General features: G+C 46.0%; 1 protein-coding gene across 6 annotated transcripts in view; it reads left to right on the top strand.

The window, feature by feature from the left end:
- Positions 1 to 20,324, top strand: part of EXOC8 (exocyst complex component 8) — a 69,621-nt gene that overhangs the window by 47,403 nt on the left and 1,894 nt on the right. For 3 of the 6 annotated variants that reach the window (XM_068112035.2, XM_078775532.1, XM_078775533.1), the window contains exons 12-17: positions 13,667 to 13,847; positions 13,956 to 14,086; positions 14,489 to 14,608; positions 14,849 to 15,049; positions 16,348 to 16,515; positions 20,118 to 20,235. In XM_068112035.2, the coding sequence (XP_067968136.1) occupies positions 13,667 to 13,847; positions 13,956 to 14,086; positions 14,489 to 14,608; positions 14,849 to 15,049; positions 16,348 to 16,515; positions 20,118 to 20,225 (909 nt within the window). In that variant the 3' untranslated portion in view covers positions 20,226 to 20,235. The remainder of the gene's footprint in view (positions 1 to 13,666; positions 13,848 to 13,955; positions 14,087 to 14,488; positions 14,609 to 14,848; positions 15,050 to 16,347; positions 16,516 to 20,117; positions 20,236 to 20,324) is intronic. The other 3 variants (XM_068112034.2, XM_068112036.2, XM_068112037.2) reach the window with 1 other exon arrangement.

Consider the following 20,324-nt stretch of genomic DNA (forward strand, 5'->3'; position numbering starts at 1 on the left):
AATCATCGGAGCGCTGTCCAGTCCAAATTCTCATAGGAGCCTCTCAGTGGACAGAGTCGGCATAACACCTGGGTTCAACTGAGACATAATTGCATTACAGGGAGCACAGAACAGTTTGGTTATTACGGCGATGGTTGCCGTTCCTAATTAATCCTTAAACAGGCTTCACCTAATTGCACGAATGATCACTGCAGTTCTAATATTCCCTGAGACCAGGTATATATAATTATAACTTTGGTACACAGGGGTGCGAATACAAAGAAGCAATCAACAATACAGGCAAGCAACACAACCCCTTACCCACTACTGGTTAACGCACGCACAAACCAATGGACAAACGGCAGATCCTTAAATAACTATGCTCTTAAGGCCTCGGTCGTATCACGAGAGAAAGACAAATCAGAAGCAAACAGGACAGAAAATACCCTGGCGATGCACATTGTCCAGTAGGATGAGCCAAAGGTACAGGTCCCAGCTGCACTGCAGGAAAAGCCCGCTCCACCCTGCAGCTCGGCTCGAGAGGAAAGGAGAGGGTCTGGCTCAGTGGGGATGTGTCTCTGTTGCAGCAGCTCAAGCATTTTACATTTGATATGTCAGACTCGAGCCAGCATTTGATTTGTCATGCATTGTCACATTGAGTTCTTCTTGTTGACATTAAATTAACAAGAAACTTGCACCTGTTTTGCGTGTATGGACCAATTGCGGCTCATCCGGAGGTCTCTGGACTTATTTGACTTTATGGCGGGACTTGTGACTCTGATAAAATCTGCACAAGCACCGTTCATCTACCCGCCGCATGCACATGAGAATACAAATTTTTTTTTTTTTTTTTTTTTTTTTTTTTTTTTTTTTTTTTTTTTTTTTGTATACAATATCGAGGCTCGTGAAAGAGCGAACATTAATCACATGAACACACAGAAAGACAAACCGACACATAAAACATATAACATAGGGAGCGGTAGACAAGATGGGGAGAGAGGGGGAAGGACACAAACACAACATTTGAGAGCAGGGACCGAGAGACATGGAGACATCGAGAGATCTGAGAGAGGGTGAGGGCTTTGGGGGGGGGGGCGTGGGAAGGGGGCAGTGGGAGAGGTATAAAACATATGGACACTGCCAGGACTTCCAGGAAAGAAGTTGGAATTTCAAACAAGGTGGATCTGGGGTGAATTAGCGGGGGTAGAAAAGATCAAGGTTTTGGATGGGGGAAGATAAGAGATGGTGGTGAACAGCTGTTTTAAAGACCTGGAGGGAGGAGTGGGATTGAAGGGAGTGAGGGAGTTTGTTCCAGAGGCGGGAGAAAAGAGGAATGAAAGAGTGAAGGTGAGCGGAGAGCCGAGATTTCGGCAGTTTAACCATCAGAGGGTTGCTGGCAGATCTTGTGCGACCTGTAGGAATATTTGGGGGACAGAGCACAGAGAGAGCTGGGGGTGCAAGGCCGGAGAGGAGTCGGTAGAAGACAGAAAGACCACCTACCTGCCTGCGGTGAGTGAGTGAAAGGCCCTCAGAGATAGCTTCATCGCGGGAGATTCCAATAATTCTGAAAGCTTTGGTTTCAACAGCGTGAAGCCGAGCTAGGTGTGAGGCAGGAGCACCGGCCCATAGGGGAGAACAGTATTCCATTGAGCTGCGGATGAAAGCCTTGTATGTGGTGAGGAGCTCAGGTGTGCCGAGGAAGGACTTCGCACGACGGAGGATGCCCAGTCGGCGACTGGCTTTGGAGGCCAGCTTGGAAATGTGGTTTTCCCAAGAAAGATCATGGCAGATAGTGAGACCCAAAATCTTGAGCGACAGAACTTCTTGGAGAGGATTGTTGAGAAAGTAGATGGGAGGGTTGTCCAGTCGATCTTTTCGGAGAGACATAGTAAGAGTGTGAGATTTGTCAGGATTGAAAGACATGTTCCACTTGTTTGACCAGTCTGTGATTTTGTCCAGGTCTTCAGAGAGTGAGGAGGCAGCAGACTGCCGTTCTGAGGGAAGAGGAATGGAGCGGCAGAGAGTGGAGTCATCAGCAAAGAGATAGAGAGGATTTTCGAGAGAGTCAGAGAGATCATTGATGAAGACCAGAAAAAGCACGGGGCCCAGAACACTGCCTTGGGGAACTCCAGCCTGAACAGGAAGAGGAGATGAGAGAAACCCATTCAGGGCCACACGTTGACGACGACTAGAGAGGAAGTCCGCCAGCCATGCGTGGAGATTTCCATGGATACCAAAGGAGGAGAGTTTGGTGAGCAGAGCGGGGTGCCAGACCGTGTCGAAGGCACGTGATATGTCGAGGGAGACAGCTCTAATTTCCTGTTTGGCATTGAGGACCTCCATCCATTGTTGAGACAGCAGAAGCAGCATGTCCAGAGTAGAGTGACCTGGTCTGAAACCCAATTGATGATCAGAGATCAAGCCATTGGAGAAGAGGAAAGATTTCATATCAGAAGCAATGATGGATTCCATGACTTTGCTGATAATTGGGAGAAGGCTGATTGGTCTGTAGTTGCTAGGATCTGTTTTTGCACCTTTTTTGTGCAAAGCGGTGATGTTGGCTGATTTCCAAGCAGATGGCAGTTGACCTTGAGCAAAAGAGAGGGTGAAGAGAACAGAGAGAGGGTGAGATAGAGCAGCAGACAAATACAGAAACTCTTTGTGATTTTGTACAACAACACGATCTTATCTCTGCTAACACCGTTTTTAGGAAACCAGAATCTCACCTTGTCACTTTTTTTTTTTTTTTTTTTTGTATACTGAATCGAGGCTCGTGAAAGAGCTAACATTTACTTCACAAACAAATCGACCAGACAAACAAAATACACAAAAAGAGGGAGCAGAAGACAAGATGGGGAGAAAAGGGGAAGCACACAAACACAACATCCGAGAGCAGGGAGATGTGTGGAAGGGAGAGGGCCCGGGGGGAGGAGGCATGGGAATGGGGGGGGGGGGGGGGGGAGGGAGAAGTATAAAGCACAAGGACACCAAGGACTTCCAGGACAGAAGTTGGTATTTCAAAAAGGGGAATTGGGGTGAAATTAGCGGGGATAGAAAAGATCAAGGTTTTGGATGGGGGAAGATAAGAGATGGTGGTGAACAGCTGTTTTAAAGACTTGGAGGGTGGAGTGGGATTGAAGAGAGTGAGGGAGTTTGTTCCAGAGGCGGGAGAAAAGAGGAATGAAGGAGTGAAGGTGAGCAGAGAGTCTTGATTTTGGCAGTTTAACCAAAAGAGGGTTGCAGGCAGATCTTGTGCGACCTGTAGGAATATTTGCGGGACAGAGCCCAGAGAGAGCTGGGGGGGCAAGGCCAGAGAGGAGTCGGTAGAAGACGGAAAGACCACCAACCTGCCTGCGGTGAGTGAGTGAGAGGCCCTTGGAGTTAGCTTCATCGCGGGAGATTCCAATGATTCTGAATGCTTTGGTTTCAACAGCGCGAATGCGAGCTAGGTGTGAGGCAGGAGCACCAGCCCAGAGGGGAGAGCAGTATTCCATTGAGCTGCAGATGAAAGCCTTGTATGTGGTGAGGAGCTCAGGTGTGCCAAGGAAGGACTTCGCACGACGGAGGATGCCCAATCAGCGACTGGCTTTAGAGGCCAGATTTGAAATGTGGTTTTTCCAGGAAAGATCATGGCAGATAGTGAGACCCAAAAGCTTGAGTGACAGAACTTCTTGGAGAGGATTATTCAGAAAGTGGATGGGAGGGTTGTCCAGTCGGTCTTTTCGGAGAGACATCGTAAGAGTGTGAGATTTGTCAGGATTGAAAGACATGTTCCACTTGTTTGCCCAGTCTGTGATTTTGTCAAGGTCTGCAGAGAGTGAGGAGGCTGCAGACTGCCGATCTGAGGGATGAAGAATGGAGCGACAGAGAGTAGAGTCGTCAGCAAAGAGATAGAGAGGATTTTCAAGAGAGTCAGCAAAGAGATTGTTGGATGTAGGCAGAGGAATTGTCTATTCACCATCACCTCCTGAGATACATTTCATGTTCCCTGAAGACGTCAGACTTCCATCTCCTGCTGATTTCAATCACACTGCAATCATACCTGAAGAAGTGCTATGATCCCTTGTGATAGCCCAGGTAGGAAAGCAACTGGCCTCAATGAAATTCCAGTTGAAATCGGTCAAATTCCTTTGTTTGCTGAAAGAATGGTTCAAATCATGAACAATGTTTTAAACGGAATGGATCGCCCTGACGAGTGAAGAATAGCAAAAATTGTGGAAATCTCAAAGAAACCAGGCGTGACAAAGAAGGAGGAGCATCGCAGGATATCTCTGATGTCCTGTGCAGCAAAACTATACAAGAAAGTGCTGCTGAAACGCATACAACCAGTGCTCGGCCCGTAAATGCAACCTGAGCAGAATGGATTCCGACCCTGCCGAGTCACAGTGCAGCAAACATTGGCACTGTACAGAGTTGTAGGGGAAGCACGAATCCATCAGACTGGCTTAGTGGTGATTTTTGTTGATTTCCACAAAGCTTTAGATAATGTCAAGATCATGCATTCCTAAGATCCTAAGTTTGTATAATGTTCCTCAAGCTCTCATCAATGGCATCACTCCTTTGCACCATAACCGTAAGACCGTGTCTTTACACCAGGTGGGCTATCGGAGATGTTTGACACAACCTTTGGGGTACTTCAGGGAGATAATTTGGCTCCTTTTCTCTTTCCCCTTGATTGGGTGCTTTGCACCGCCATCCCAAGTGAGGAGGATGGTTTTCAGGTGTGCAGAACGAGTAGTCAGCAACCAGAAGAGACTGTCAGTTCTTGGATATGTGGACGACTTTGCCCTTATTTCATCCTCAGCTGCTGGTGGGAAACTCGTGTTCACTAACCTGGTACAAGCAGCGGCGAAAGTCGGACTGCATATCAACACAACCAAGGCGGAGGTACTGAATATCCCATTGGACCTGGATAATATACAAACCACCTACAGCAATGAAGCTGGAGCTTTGAGCACACCTTGTTGCATGCAGTTTGTTTACTTGGGTGGCTCCGTTCCTAATCACCATGACGACTTCCTGCGATGTCACTTACTGGTTTGGGCAGCGTTGCGGCATCTAATTCCAATTTAGCAGGAAATTGATGCTACACACTCGCATCTTCTTGGAGCAGCCTTCAAGATATATTGGCCGACATGGATCACTAATGTGGAGCTTTACCACCGAGCCAGGTGTTGCAAGCACAGAGACTGCAACGAGCTGGGCATATTATTTGATCTGAAGGGTATTGCAGTCAACCAATCCACCAAGACAAAGACAAAGAAGAATTGATTAAATTTTCATAAAGATTCGAATCCAGATCAGAGATTTTATTTCAAGTGATTCTTCACTTGAGTGGTAGGGCTAAAAACTATGTCTCAAAAAGTTATGAACGGATTCTGACAAAACTTGGTGGACTGGTTGGGTATGTGACAAGGACGAATCGTCAATTTTGGGGAAGGTCTGGATACAGATCCGGATATTTAAAAAAAAAATTTTTTTTTAATAGGGCCTAAAATATAGCACGATATTTCAAAAAGTTGCGGTTGGATTATGACAAAACTAGGTGGATGAGTTGGTTAGGCATCAAGAACAAGCAGATTAGATTTTGGTTCAGGTCTGAATTCAGATCCGGCCTATCGGTGGGATACAAAACGTAAACTGTTGAGCCTGGTGGAAGTATTCTCTCCACCGAGTGCCGTTCTAGTTCTAATTGTACTGGGCCATGGACTGACACTCAAGGTCTGCGGTCTTTGCTGCTTCACAAAATGGTATCTACATGATTATTTGTTTGAGGTTTACAGTTGTGGGTGGAGTAAGACGAGCTCTCCAACCAATGAAGCAACAGCAGTCCTTCCGCACATGAATGGTCCAAAAACGAACTGGCTTTTATATACGGTATATATAACCTGTTTCCTGCTATAAAACCAGCAGATAACCCATTTCAATCGGGCTGTTTTAAGGGAATTTGTTCCCTAGAGTGTGGAATATTTTGGGAGTTTGCCCTCAATGTCCTTTGACAGCATAAGTCACTAACTGTAAAAGACTGCTAAGGTATTAGTCACTGACGGTTAAGATATATATATATATATATATATAACTGGTAGTTTTGAACGAACTCGTGGCCCTGAGCCTATACACCGCCCATATGCACAACCTAGCCACAAAAATACACAAAACTCATAATGCGTGTATATTGATATTTTTAGACCTTTGCATGCACTGTCCGGACCCAAGAGCTCTTACATGAGGTATCATTCAGCATTATACATGCTGTGGTTACAACGTTTACTGCATTCAGACACAATCGCACAAATTGCATTTATATAGGTATACGATTAAATATTATATCCAGGGACTGAGGACAAGTCTTCATCTAATCCATTGCGACAAGGTCATTTGTTTAGTTTTTGTTTTGTTTTGTTTTCTTGCCCTCCTGATCTTGCTGAAACTTATCCTAATTTTTTTTTTCATGTATGAAAGCATATTTCATGTATAAACTCAAGGTGGGGAACCCGATCGAAGCAAGGGTGGAAATCATTCCATGTATGACGACGAAACGTCTGATGCCCGACGTGGAGATCGGTTTCTGAGGTTGGGACATGGAATGTAGGGACAATGACAGTGAGATCAGGAGAAGTGGTGGAAGTATTGGTCAGAAGAAGAGTGGACATATGTTGTGTGCAAGAGACGAGATGGAAGGGAAGTGGTGTGAGAATGGTGAAGGGTAGGCAGGGACAGAAATACAAGTTTATGTGGCAAGGGTGCCTGGAGGGCGTGAATGGTGTTGGTGTCCTGTTTTCTGAGGAGTTTGTAGACAGTGTGGTGAGTGTGACTAGAGTGAGTGATAGGTTGATGATGGTGAAAATGATGATTGGAAAGCTCTTGGTGAACATCATCTCGGGATATGCTCCGCAGGTTGGTCGGAGCGATGAAGAGAAGGACAAGTTCTGGTGTGCGATAGAGAAGCTGATGGAAAACGTGAAAGATGAGTAAGTTGTTGTGGTAGGAGGAGACCTAAATGGACATGTGGGAAGGAGTATGGATGGTTTTGATGGAGTTCATGGGGGTTACGGATATGGTGTGAGAAATGGAGAAGGTGAAAGGATTTTGGAGTTTGCTGATGGAGCTGATTTGTTGATTTGTAATACTCAGTTCCAGAAAGAGGATAATAAGCTTGTTACATACACGTCAGGTGGGTCGACGACAACCGTTGACTACCTGATGGTGCATAGGCGAGATAGGGGGCACCTCCGGGACACAAAGGTGATCCCGGGGGACGAAGCTGTTTCACAGCACCACTTGGTTGTCTGCGACATAAGGGTGAAAGGTGCGAGGAGAGCTCGGCGGGTGAAGTACCAACCGAGAATGAAGGTATGGAGGTTGAAAGAGGTGACAGTAAGGGAGGCATTAAAAGAGAGGCTGAGTAGGGTCGAGGATGATGTGGTTGAGATTGAAAGTGGTTGGATGTCAATGAAAGCTAGTCTGTTGGGAGCCGTTGGTGAGGTATGTGGATGGAGAAAAGGACCACCGAGGCACTCGGAAACATGGTGGTGGGATGATGAAGTTGGAAAGAGGATTGACGAGAAGAGGAAGAAGTTCAAGGAGTGGCAGAAGGCGAAGGGTACGGAAGCAGAAACAGCAGAGCATGAAAGTTATAAGGCATCCAGGAAAGCTGCAAAGAAAGAGGTAGCAAAGGCGCAGGAGGCATGTCGGAAAATGTTCGGAGAACGCTTGGATTTGGAAGAGGGTCAGAAAGCAGTATTCAGGATTGCAAAGCAGATAGCGAAAGAGAGGTGTGATGTGATGGGGGTGAGTTGCTTGAAGGATGAAGTGGGACAAATCGTTGTCGACCCAGATGGAATTAAAGGAAGATGGAAAAGATATATGGAAATGCTGTTGAATACAGAGAATGAATGGGATGGCAACATAGAGAGTAACCCAGTTTTAGGACCGGCAGAGAAGATAACTGAGAAGGAAGGGAGGAAGCGATAAAAGCAATGAAGGGTAGAAAAGCGGGAGGGCCGACGGGAGTTGTGGGAGATATGTTGAAGGCAGCAGGAAGTTGGGGTGTGAAGAGCATGACAGAGATCTGTAATCTGGTGGTGAAAGAAGGCCGCATTCCAGTGGATTGGGAACTAAGTACCCTCGTCCCTCTATACAAGGGGAAAGATGACCCGCTGGAGTGTGGCTCGTACCGAGCGATAAAGTTATTGGAGCATGGAATGAAGGTATTGGAAAGGGTGTTGGAGAGGAGGATAAGGAAGAAAGTGAAGATCGACGAAATGCAGTTTGGATTTATGCCAGGAAGAGGAACGACAGATGCACTTTTCATTGTGAGGCAGTTGCAGGAGAAGTACATGGAGAAGAGGAAGAAGTTGTTTCTTGGGTTTGTTGATCTGGAGAAAGCATTCAATAGGGTTCCACGCAGAGTATTGACATGGGCATTGAGGAAGTTAGGAGTGGAGGAATGGTTGATCAGAGTAGTGATGGCAATGTACAAAAGAGCGCGCACAGCTGTAAGGACGAAGGACGGGAACAGTGGTGAGTTTGAGGTGAAGGTGGGAGTGCATCAGGGGTCGGTACTAAGTCCACTACTATTTGTAGCTGTGATGGAGGTGCTGGCTCAGATCGTAAAGGAGGGTTTACCATGGGAGTTGTTGTATGCAGATGATCTGGTGTTGATTGCGGAAAGTATGGATAAACTGAAGGAAAAGATGAACAAGTGGAAGGAATGTATGGAGACAAAAGGTCTGAAGGTGAATATCGGAAAGACGAAGGTGATGGCAAGTGGTAAAGCATGTGGGGAGGTGGAAAGATCTGGGAAGTGGCCCTGTGCTGTGTGTAGGAAGGGTGTCGGAGTGAACTCCATTCAATGTACAATGTGCGCTGAGTGGGTTCATCAAAAATGTAGTGGTCTGAGAAGGTCATTAATCAGTGTGGCAGCTACATTCAAATGTAAGGTGTGCACAGAGGGAGCTGCAGATGGAGGAAATGTTGAGTTGGATCTTGGAGACGGCATGAAGCTGGAAGGTGTGAAAACATTTTGCTACCTCGGAGACATGCTGAATGGAGAAGGTGGATCAGACTCGGCAACGGTTGCTAGAGTGAGATGTGCATGGAAGAAGTTTCGGGAACTGAGTGGCGTGCTGATGATGAGGGGAGTGTCGTTGAAGCTGAAGGGAAAGGTGTATGCTGCATGTGTGAGAAGTGTTATGATTTATGGGAGCGATACATGGGTAATGAACGTAGAGCAGCAACGAAGGTTGGAAAGGCTGGAAATGCGAATGGTTCGACGGATGTGCGGAGTATCGTTGAGAGAGAGGAAGACAAATGATGAATTGCGACAGATGATGGGAATAGAGCCTGTGATTGATGCTGTGAAGAGGAACAGGTTGAGATGGTTTGGTCATGTGTTGAGGAAGGATGAAAGTGACTGGTTGAGAAGAGTGATGGAAATGAATGTAGAAGGAAGTAGAGGACGGGGAAGACCGAGAAAGGCTTGGCTAAAGATGGTGGAAGATGAAATGCGGGCAAGGGGGTTAACAATGAGACAACAACAACAACAACATGCATTTTAAGGCCATTTTCCCTGCTGGAGTGGGGGTTAGCCTTGCGGTCCCCATGACAATCTTCTCCATTTTGCCCTATTTTCTGCATCTCTCCTTGTTAACCCCCTTGCCCGCATTTCTTCTTCCACCATCTTTAGCCAAGTCTTTCTCGGTCTTCCCCGTCCTCTACTTCCTTCTCCATTAACTTCCATCACTCTTCTCAACCAGTCACTTTCATCCTTCCTCAACACATGACCAAACCATCTCAACCTGTTCCTCTTCACAGCATCAATCACAGGCAATATTCCCATCATCTTTCGCAATTCATCATTTGTCTTCCTCTCTCTCAACGATACTCCGCACATCCATCGAACCATTCGCATTTCCACCCTTTCCAGCCTTCGTTGCTGCTCTACGTTCATTACCCATGTCTCGCTCCCATAAATCATAACACTTCTCACACATGCAGCATACACCTTTCCCTTCAGCTTCAGCAACACTCTCCTCCTCATCAGCACGCCACTCAGTTCCCGAAACTTCCTCCATGCACATCTCACTCGAGCAACCGTTGCCGAGTCTGATCCACCTTCTCCATGCAGCATGTCTCCGAGGTAGCAAAATGTTTTCACACCTTCCAGCTTCACGCCGTCTCCAAGATCCAACTCAACATTTCCTCCATCTGCAGCTCCCTCTGTGCACACCTTACATTTGAATGTAGCTGTCACACTGGTAAATGACCCTCTCAGACCACTACATTTTTGATGAACCCACTCAGCGCACATTGTACATTGAATGGAGTTCACCCGACACCCTTCCTGCACACAGCACACGGCCACTTCCCAGTTCTTTCCACCTCACCACATGCTTTACCACTTGCCATCACCTTCGTCTTTCCGATATTCACCTTCAGACCTTTTGTCTCCATACATTCCTTCCACTTGTTCATCTTTTCCTTCAGTCCATCCATACTTTCCGCAATCAACACCAGATCACCTGCATACAACAACTCCCACGGTAAACCCTCCTTTACGTTCTGAGCCAGCACCTCCATCACAGCTACAAATAGTAGTGGACTTAGTACCGACCCGATGCATTCCCACCTTCACCTCAAACTCACCACTGTTCCCGTCCTTCGTCCTTACAGCTGTGCGCGCTCTTTTGTACATTGCCATCACAACTCTGATCAACCATTCCTCCACTCCTAACTTCCTCAATGCCCATGTCAATACTTTGCGTGGAACCCTATCGAATGCTTTCTCCAGATCAACAAACCCAAAAAACAACCTCTTCCTCTTCTCCATGTACTTCTCCTGCAACTGCCTCACAATGAAAAGCGCATCTGTCGTTCCTCTTCCTGGCATAAATCCAAACTGCATTTCGTCGATCTTCACTTTCTTCCTTATCCTCCTCTCCAACACCCTTTCCAATACCTTCATTCCATGCTCCAATAACTTTATCGCTCGGTACGAGCCACACTCCAGAGGGTCACCTTTCCCCTTGTATAGAGGGACGAGGGTACTCAGTTCCCAATCCACTGGAATGCGGCCTTCTTTCACCACCAGATTACAGATCTCTGTCATTCTCTTCACACCCCAACTTCCCGCTGCCTTCAACATATCTCCCACAACTCCCGTCGGCCCTCCCGCTTTTCCACTCTTCATTGCTTTTATCGCTTCCTCAACTTCCTTCTCAGTTATCTTCTCTGCCGGTCCTAAAACTGGGTTACTCTCTATGTTGTCATCCCATTCATTCTCTGTATTCAACAGCATTTCCATATATCTTTTCCATCTTCCTTTAATTCCATCTGGGTCGACAACGATTTGTCCCACTTCATCCTTCAAGCAACTCACCCCCATCACATCACACCTCTCTTTCGCTATGTGCTTTGCAATCCTGAATACTGCTTTCTGACCCTCTTCCGAATCCAAGCGTTCTCCGAACATTTTCCTCCATGCCTCCTGCGCCTTTGCTACCTCTTTCTTTGCAGCCTTCCTGGCTGCCTTATAACTTTCATGCTCTGCTGTTTCTGCTCCCGTACCCTTCGCCTTCTGCCACTCCTTGAACTTCTTCCTCTTCTCGTCAATCCTCTTTCCAACTTCAACATCCCACCACCATGTTTCCGAGTGCCTCGGTGGTCCTTTTGTCCATCCACATACCTCACCAACGGCTCCCAACAGACTAGCTTTCATTGACATTCAACCACTTTCAAGCTCAACCACATCATCCTCTACCCTACTCTTTTAATGCCTCCCTTACTGTCACCTCTTTCAACCTCCACACCTTCATTCTCGGTTGGTACTTCACCCGCCGAGCTCTCCTCGCACCTTTCACCCTTATGTCGCAGACAACCAAGTGGTGCTGTGAAACAGCCTCCTCCCCCGGGATCACCTTTGTGTCCCGGAGGTGCCCCCTATCTCGCCTACGCACCATCAGGTAGTCAACGGTTGTCGTCGACCCACCTGATGTGTATGTAACAAGCTTATTATCCTATTTCTGGAACTGAGTATTACAAATCAACAAATCAGCTCCATCAGCAAACTCCAAAATCCTTTCACCTTCTCCATTTCTCACACCATATCCGTAACCCCCATGAACTCCCTCAAAACCATCCACACTCCTTCCCACATGTCCATTCAGGTCTCCTCCCACCACAACAACTTCCTCATCTTTCACGTTTTCCATCAGCTTCTCTATCGCACACCAGCACTTGTCCTTCTCTTCATCGCTTCGACCAACCTGCGGAGCATATCCCGAGATGACGTTCACCAAGAGCTTTCCAATCATCATTTTCACCATCATCAACCTATCACTCACTCGAGTCACACTCACCACACTGTCTACAAACTCCTCAGAAAACGGGACACCAACACCATTCACGCCCTCCGGGCACCCTTGCCACACAAACTTGTATTAAGTTAACAAGGAGAGATGTTAACAAGGTTAACAAGGGGTTAACAAGGAGAGATGCAGAAAATAGGGCAAAATGGAGAAGATTGTCATGGGGACCGCAAGGCTAACCCCCGCTCTAGTAGGGAAAATGGCCTTTAAAATGCATGTTGTTGTTGTTGTACAATGTGCACTGAGTGGGTTCATCAAAAATGTAGTGGTTTGAGAGGGTCATTAACCAGTGTGGCAGCTACATTCAAGTGTAAGGTGTGCACAGAGGGAGCTGCAGATGGAGGAAATGTTGAGTTGGATCTTGGAGATGGCGTGAAGCTGGAAGGTGTGAAAATATTTTGTTACCTAGGAGACATGCTGAATGGAGAAGGTGGATCAGACTCGACAACGGTTGCTCGAGTGAGATGTGCATGGAAGAAGTTTCGGGAACTGAGTGGCGTGCTGACGAGGAGGGGAGTGTCGTTGAAGCTGAAGGGAAAGGTGTATGCTGCATGTGTGAGAAGTGTTGTGATTTATGGGAGTGAGACCTGGGTAATGAACGTAGAGCAGCAACGAAGGCTGGAAAGGGTGGAAATGCGAATGGTTCGGTGGATGTGTGGAGTATCGTTGAGAGAGAGGAAGACAAATGATGAATTGCGAAAGATGATGGGAATAGAGCCTGTGGTGGATGCTGTGAAGAGAAACAGGTTGAGATGGTTTGTTTATGTGTTGAGGAAGGATGAAAGTGACTGGTTGAGAAGAGTGATAGAAATGAATGTAGAAGGAAGTAGAGGACGGGGAAGACCGAGAAAGACTTGGCTGAAGATGGTGGAAGAAGAAATGTGGGCAAGGGGGTTAACAAGGGGAGATGCAGAAAATAGGGCAAAATGGAGAACATTGTCATGGGGACCGCAAGGCTAACCCCCACTCTTGCAGGGAAAATGGCCTTAAAATGCCTGTTGTGTATAAAAGCATATTCTTGAAAGTGAAAGAAATACAATGTTTGTCTCAATTTAGCTTCTCAGAAGGCGTTAAATGCAGAATATGTGGTGCTGAGTGCTGAGCATTTTGTAATTTTTATTTCTTCTTTTTCAGATTAGCTTTATCATTTCTAATATCGATGCACACATAAACAATCTTGAATCACCAGCCTCATGTGGCCACTTGTATTGTAACGGCCATTTTTGCAAAGTTGAAAATTTCACGTTTCATCGTAAATGATGTACTCGTGAATGATTTTGTGTCCAATGTGTAAATCTTGCCACGTTCTGGGTGTGCAGGCCTGCCAGTTGTTCCTCAAGAACCGCGAGTGTGCAGTGCGGACGGCCCTGAGGCAGCTGCGCATGGAGGGATCCACCGGCTTGTGTGTCCGCACACTGTGTCACGTGTTCTTCTGCTGCCTGCTGCAAACCACGCGCGAGTTCCAGCGGAACTTTGCGGCGCACCCGGGCTGTTATTCCGGTATTCTTCTTTTCCGCCACTTGTGCCACTGCTAACCACCTGCCATGTAGAGCGCAGGCGCGATTCAGCACGTACAGGTTAATGCCGTACGGCGGTGTCTTTCCGCAGCCTTGGTTGTCTGGCAGCGCCTGGCTCTGCAGCTCTTTGCGGACGCCTTTAGCCAGCAGGTGTTCGACAGCAAGGAGTGCCTGTCATCCATTGCCGAATGTGTTGCACTGGCATGTAGTCATTGTGAGAAGGTGAGTGCCTCCACAGTGAAGGAATATTTATTCGTTCTGCATATGTGGTTTTCTTTTTTATCTTTTCTTCAATTATTTCTTCTTCTGCGGTTTTTTGTTCCCTTCAGTTTTTCAAAGGTGCATCCCTGTTGCTTCCTAAAAGTGTATAAATATATAGTTGTTGTCTTGTTGTCCTTCCTACTTTTTTTTCTTTTTTTTTCCCCCACACATTAACGTTTCGTTCATCATTTCCTTACGAACCCTTGTACAGGCCGTGTGTGTGATTTGGGTTTGCTGTGTTCTATTACCACGTGGCTACAAATCGTGCCATCAGATAACACGTATTATTTGTGTTACCCGACAAATGCTGGATGTGGATTTGCGAGCCTCTTGTCGTTACATTTCCCCCCTGTCGTTGTACAGCTCAGCAACTTTGGTTTGGATTTGACGTTCACCCTTCAGTCGCTGCTCTTGAAAGACATAAAGGGTGCTGTCCAGGCTTCAAAGGATGTCATAATTGAGGCGACCAAACACCGGAACTCGGTTAGCGCTGGGAACGCATCCTCTCTCTTCATTCGTTCTTCCTTGAGTTTTTCCTTCACATCATTCCTTTTATTAACCCTGACTTCCCTCTTTCTCACAATGTTTTATTTGAAATCTGGGGTTGTAAATGTCTGGGGGTTTGAGTGTCCCTTCTGCTTGAAGCAACCTCTGCGTCCAGACCTGTGGCAGGATGTGGAGTGAATGCAATGTGCTTGTGACACGATTTGAGTCGTGTGCCAGGAGGAAACATGGAGGCAGATGAACCTCATGATTCCTCAAGCACAGCAGAAGCTTATGGAGGAGATGGAGACGAGTGGTGTGCCCAACTTTGAGCAACATATCGGGAAAGACTGCTGGGTGAACCTTAGTTACACAGTTGTGGCGTTTAGCAAGCAGCTACTCGCGTTCCTTGAGGATGGTCTTCGACTCTACCAGCCAGAGGTGGGGTGATGTATGGGAGTGACCACGGTGGGAATAGTTTGTAAATTTGACATTGGGAATAGTTTGTAAAGCATTAACTGATCGTTGTTTGACTGCCTAGGTTTTGTGGTAAAGAACTGATGACCCCTGAAGGAAGAAATGTCTAGTTATCTATTGCTCATTGTTTGGGTGCCTATATTTACCCTCGCCAGAGGAGAGGGTATTGCATTTGAGTCCGTTTGTCTGTCTGTCTGTTCGTTTGTTTGTCCGCACAGAATAAATATGATTTTCTCTGCAACCGTTGGTCGGATTGACAGGAGATTTTCACCATTGGTGCAACTCCACCTGTATAATTTTTAATGATAATTATGACGTCATAGGTCACGTGGTATGGGTGCCATCTTGGAAAAGGCGAAAGACTTTGCACCTCTATATCTCCGAAAGCACTGCATAGAAAAAATTGAGACATGGCTCATTGTAAAGAACTCTCCATGGGGAATAATATATGTTATTGATGTCATAGGTACCTAGGATCCTACCTAGGATCCTAGGATACCTAGGATCCTGGGTTCGAATCCCGGTCAATCGCTGAATTAACGCCAGGGGGGTTGACTCAGCCTGTCATCCTTCCGAGGTCGGCAAATTGAGTACCAGTTCACTGGTAATTCCCTGCTTGTCGTTAAAGGCGGCAAAAAGGGTTGGCGTCAGGAAGGGCATCCGGCCGTAAAACATTGCTTCAAAAAGGGGACCGAAAAACAACAACAACCACAGTTCCCGAAAAAGGCCAACCCCCGCTTGCGGGGAAAAATGACCTCTAAAGGTGGTTTTTTTTTATTGATGTCATAGGTACCTCCATTATGATGTCATAATTCGACAAGTACAAAACTTCATCCAATCAAGATGAAATTTCTTGAGTGTCATCTATGGATAAATTGGGCGAGAAAAAAATAATGATGACGTCATCGGTCATGTGGTTCGGCCGCCATATTTGTTTTAACACAAAAAACGTAAAAACCACTAAAAACACGTCCTGGCGAGGGTCTGCAATCTCTGATTGCTCTTTCTTGTTGTAATTGAAAGTAGTTTTGATCACACCCCAAACATATTCTGTACTTTACTCAGTAAAGTTTGACCTTTATTGTTTTCAAATCCCAGTTACCTGATTGTGCTGGATATCATGATTGGTTGATCGAGGAGAATGAACCTCAATTTTAATTACCATTTCAGTTTGAAAAGCTGCGTAAAACACTCCCGTGGAATTATGGCGGATGAGGTATATACAGCATGTGATTGTTTTAAAGCATATTTTATATTCCCAGCTACACATGGTGCTAGTCGAGGGCCTGGTGGAGGTCGTGCTGGTCGAGGTGCAGCACGTGGATTATAGCTTGCGCTGCGAGCAAGACCCCGCAAAGAAAGGCTTCATCCAGCACAATGCAGCTTTCTTGCTGGATGCCGTGCTGCCGCGCCTGCAGCAGCGCTTCCAGGTGAGGTGTACAGTGGGAGGTGTCATGGTTTAACTGTTGTTTTGGGCTGGAAAACCTTGCTTGCAGATGAAACAGCGGGGAGGTGGGGTTGCTGGAGTCTCTCATGCTTGATATGGGTGTAATCGAGTCTGCTATGCGAAAAGGGCCGACAGGTGCAGGCAAAGATTGTGTCAAACCGGCCGTGCAAGTCCCACAGATTACCTATTTTTCGGTGTATTAATCACACCCCTGTTTTTCGCCCTCAAAAAAAAATCCATGCTCCTGGCCAAGCTTGATGTATGAGTGGAAGTGCCTAGTCTCATCAGCTGTGTCATCGGGTACATGTTGGGAGACGTGTGTGCGGCGCCGAACCGACAGATCATGGTGTGCCATGAACCTGTCGGCCCACGACGGACTGTTCGTGAAGTCCCTAATGTCATCTTCTTTAGCTAAGCTCCGCGCCTTCAGCCTGACAGCAACTGTTGCGAAAATGTAAATGAAAGACGTGTAAATTAAAACTAATTTTCCATTATAAGAGGCGGAGGCAGAGGTGCTGCCTCAACCCTCATCTTATTGTCTATTTTTACTATTACAGTGCTTTATTTAATTTAAATTAGAATGTTTAAGATCCACCTGGAGTTTTCCAGCAGTAGAAGGTCCTCATTTCAGAGCTCCTCCCAGTACAAGTCCAGTAACTCCTATACATCACCCCCGTCTACCTCATCAAAGTCGACAGTCCATCTTGGCCATTTTGACAATCTTGCGTCGTGTTTTCGACGCATCATTATTCACACTGAAACCCTTGAAGCCGTGAACAAATTGAGGGCAAATTTTCCCCCATACACCATTCATACAGGAACGGATGACTTCCCTCCGACATTCCTCAATATTACATGGAATATCCGTTGTAAAGGCATTCCAGAATTCCTTTACAGTCATCTGATCATTATCAGATGATTTCACCTGCAAATTAATAAATCATTATCAGGTTTGCAAATGTTCTTCGGAGATAATACACCTTGAATGTAGCAATCACTTCCTGGTCCTCGTATCACCTGTACGATCACCTCTTTCATACCGTCCTTCAACATCCATTTTGACTTCAATAGTGATGGCCTTCCTCTGTATTTTGCTCGCTCTACCAACCTTGCTACTCCACGGACGTTTTCCAGTCATGATTGCAAGGGTTACGTCTATTACAGCGGCACAATTAACACGCAAAATGGGAAATGCATCACTACACGCACGATGCTAACATGGAGGGTTTCCGGAAAATGAGGGAGAGGGATGGCGAGGGAGAGAGAAGGCAATCTAGCCGGAATCCAGTGTTATCGCGAACACGTTTTCATGTTGTTCAGCGTGAAAATTTAATCTCGGCGTTACTCACGCACTTGAGGTACGCAATACCAAAAAATGGTATAACAACCATGCGGAGCTCTTGTAGACCTGTGACATGTTTCAGGTAAAAAGTTCATTTGGAAAAATTGTTTTCACCACCATTCATAATTCATCTAAATGTGGCGTTATTGGTAAGGGGGTGAATAATTTTGCAGGCCACCGTACACTGGTGCCAACCCCACAAGCATTTTCCAAGCAAACTTTCAAACACGTTCATTACCTCGGCAACCAGTGGTGGATGAAGGTTATGTTTTCATCCCTCTTTGTCTGACTGTCTGTGAGCATGATATCTCAAAAGATCATCGATGGATTTGGATGAAATTTAGAGGACAGTTTGTGTCTGTGACGAGGACAAATTGATTTGATTTTGGTGCAGACCCGGCCTATCGGTGGGACACAAAACATAAACTGTTCAGCCTCGTGGAGGTATACGCTCTACCGAGTGCGATCTGGTTACCTCCACCACCGAAGGTAGATTGAGGTTGTGTTTTCACCCCTGTCTGTTTGTGTCTGTGAACAAGATATCTCAAAAGGTTTTGGACAGATTCGGACGAAATTTGGCAGAGATGTAGTGTATGCGACAGGGACGAAATGATTACATTTTGGTGAAGATCCGGATTCGGATCCGGCTACTAGAATTTTTAAGTGATTCTTCACCATTGGGAGATAGGGCCAAAAACAATACATAGCTGGATATCTCAAAAAGTTGTGAACGGATTTGGACGAAACTTGGTGGAGAGGTTGGGTGTCTGACAAGGAGAAATATATTTGATTTTGGTGAAGATCTGAATATGGATTCGGATACGATAATTATTTAATTTTCTAGTGATTTTTCACCATTGAGAGATCGGGCGAAAAGCGACATTTAAAAATGATATTTAAAAACGTGGTGGACGAGTTATGACTAAACTTTGTGGATGAGTTGGGTAGGCGACAAGAACAACCCGATTAGATTTTGGTTCAGGTCCGAATCCAGATCCGGCCTATCAGTGGGATATCAAACGTAAACTGTTCAGCCTGGCGGAAGAATGCTCTACCGAGTGCCGTTCTCGTTTCCTGTGTTTTTGTATTCCAGTGTTAAAAATTTACGTGAAAGAAAAACCTTTCAAATCCACCTTTTATAGGTGTCTACCCGAAGGGGACTATAGGTTTGCTCTCCCTCTGTCCGTCCATCCCACCTATGGGTGTCTGCTTTTTTCCCCCATATCCTTTAACATATTAAACTGAAACTTGGTACGTGGATTTATTATGATAAGTTACAGAATTAGTTCGTGTTTCGGTGCGTTTCATCAATTTTTAAAATTTGTTAAAAAAATTAATAACCATCCATTGGCACCAGAAGGGGACATGTATTGCAAAGCAATTCTCGCTCTTGTTTTATTTTATTCCAAGCAAGAAACCTGAACAATCACTTAACTTGAGGGAGTGTCAGTGTGTGCAAATTCCATGTGCACATCATGCGAACACAGATGCGACGTCACTGGCTTTGCTAAATCGCCAGCGATTCGCTCACAGAAATTGAACACGTCCTTCTGGCCTCTGATTACGGTGATTCGAAGTATAGGAAGTTACTCATGGATAGTATGTCCCATGTGACGTGCAATATATCGTGAGGTGAACCCAAGACAACTCTTGCCTTATGTGGCAGCGACATTAACACTAATCTCCGAGGATTGCCACGGGCCAATCGCTCATAATGACGTCTGTTTTTGGGGTGTTGTTCGTGTCTTGAGTGAAGTGTGTGTGTGTACGTATATATATATATATATATATATATATATATATATATATATATATATAATTGATATATGTGGGAAAATTACATGTGCAGACCAGGAATCGAACCCAGGTCATCTGGAAAACCGTACCAGTGCTCTGCCATCTGAGCTATCTGGGCGATCCTCACTGAGCATGGTTCAGATGGTTCAGAGCTTTTAATTGATAAACTTGGCTTCTGGGTACATTTTTGCACCGTTGGCACTGGAAGGAATTGGAAGAAAACCAAATGTGTTTCACAGAGATCAATTGCGAACCTGCATTCACGTGCCCCCTACAACTGGGATCTCCTAGCATATTGTTCCAATGGTTACTTCTGCCATGGCTGTGCAATTTGCTTGTACGCCTTTGTTGAAATCAACTGTGGTGCCGCGCTTCTATCGTATCCGTATCACTCCCATTTGAGGCCCAAGTCCCATCCGTGACCACTCTGTGCCCTTTCCTGCCAGGAGAGCGTTACCCAGCCGGCCAAGCAGCTGGCAGAGCTCAGCCGAGAGCTTGGCAGGGCTGGCAGGGTGGTGCAAGTTAACCCAGACAGCCAAACGTCTGTGGTGTGAGGTTCTACCTGTAAGCTGCATATGGTTGTGTGCGCACCTTGTAAGGTGGAGGGGGTCGATTTTGTTTGTGCCATTTAAATGAGTGGGAAAGATGGGTGT

Source organism: Myxine glutinosa, chromosome 4 (genome assembly GCF_964187855.1).
Source record: "Myxine glutinosa chromosome 4, kmMyxGlut1.1, whole genome shotgun sequence".
In the NCBI taxonomy this organism is placed as follows: Eukaryota; Metazoa; Chordata; class Myxini; order Myxiniformes; family Myxinidae; genus Myxine; species Myxine glutinosa.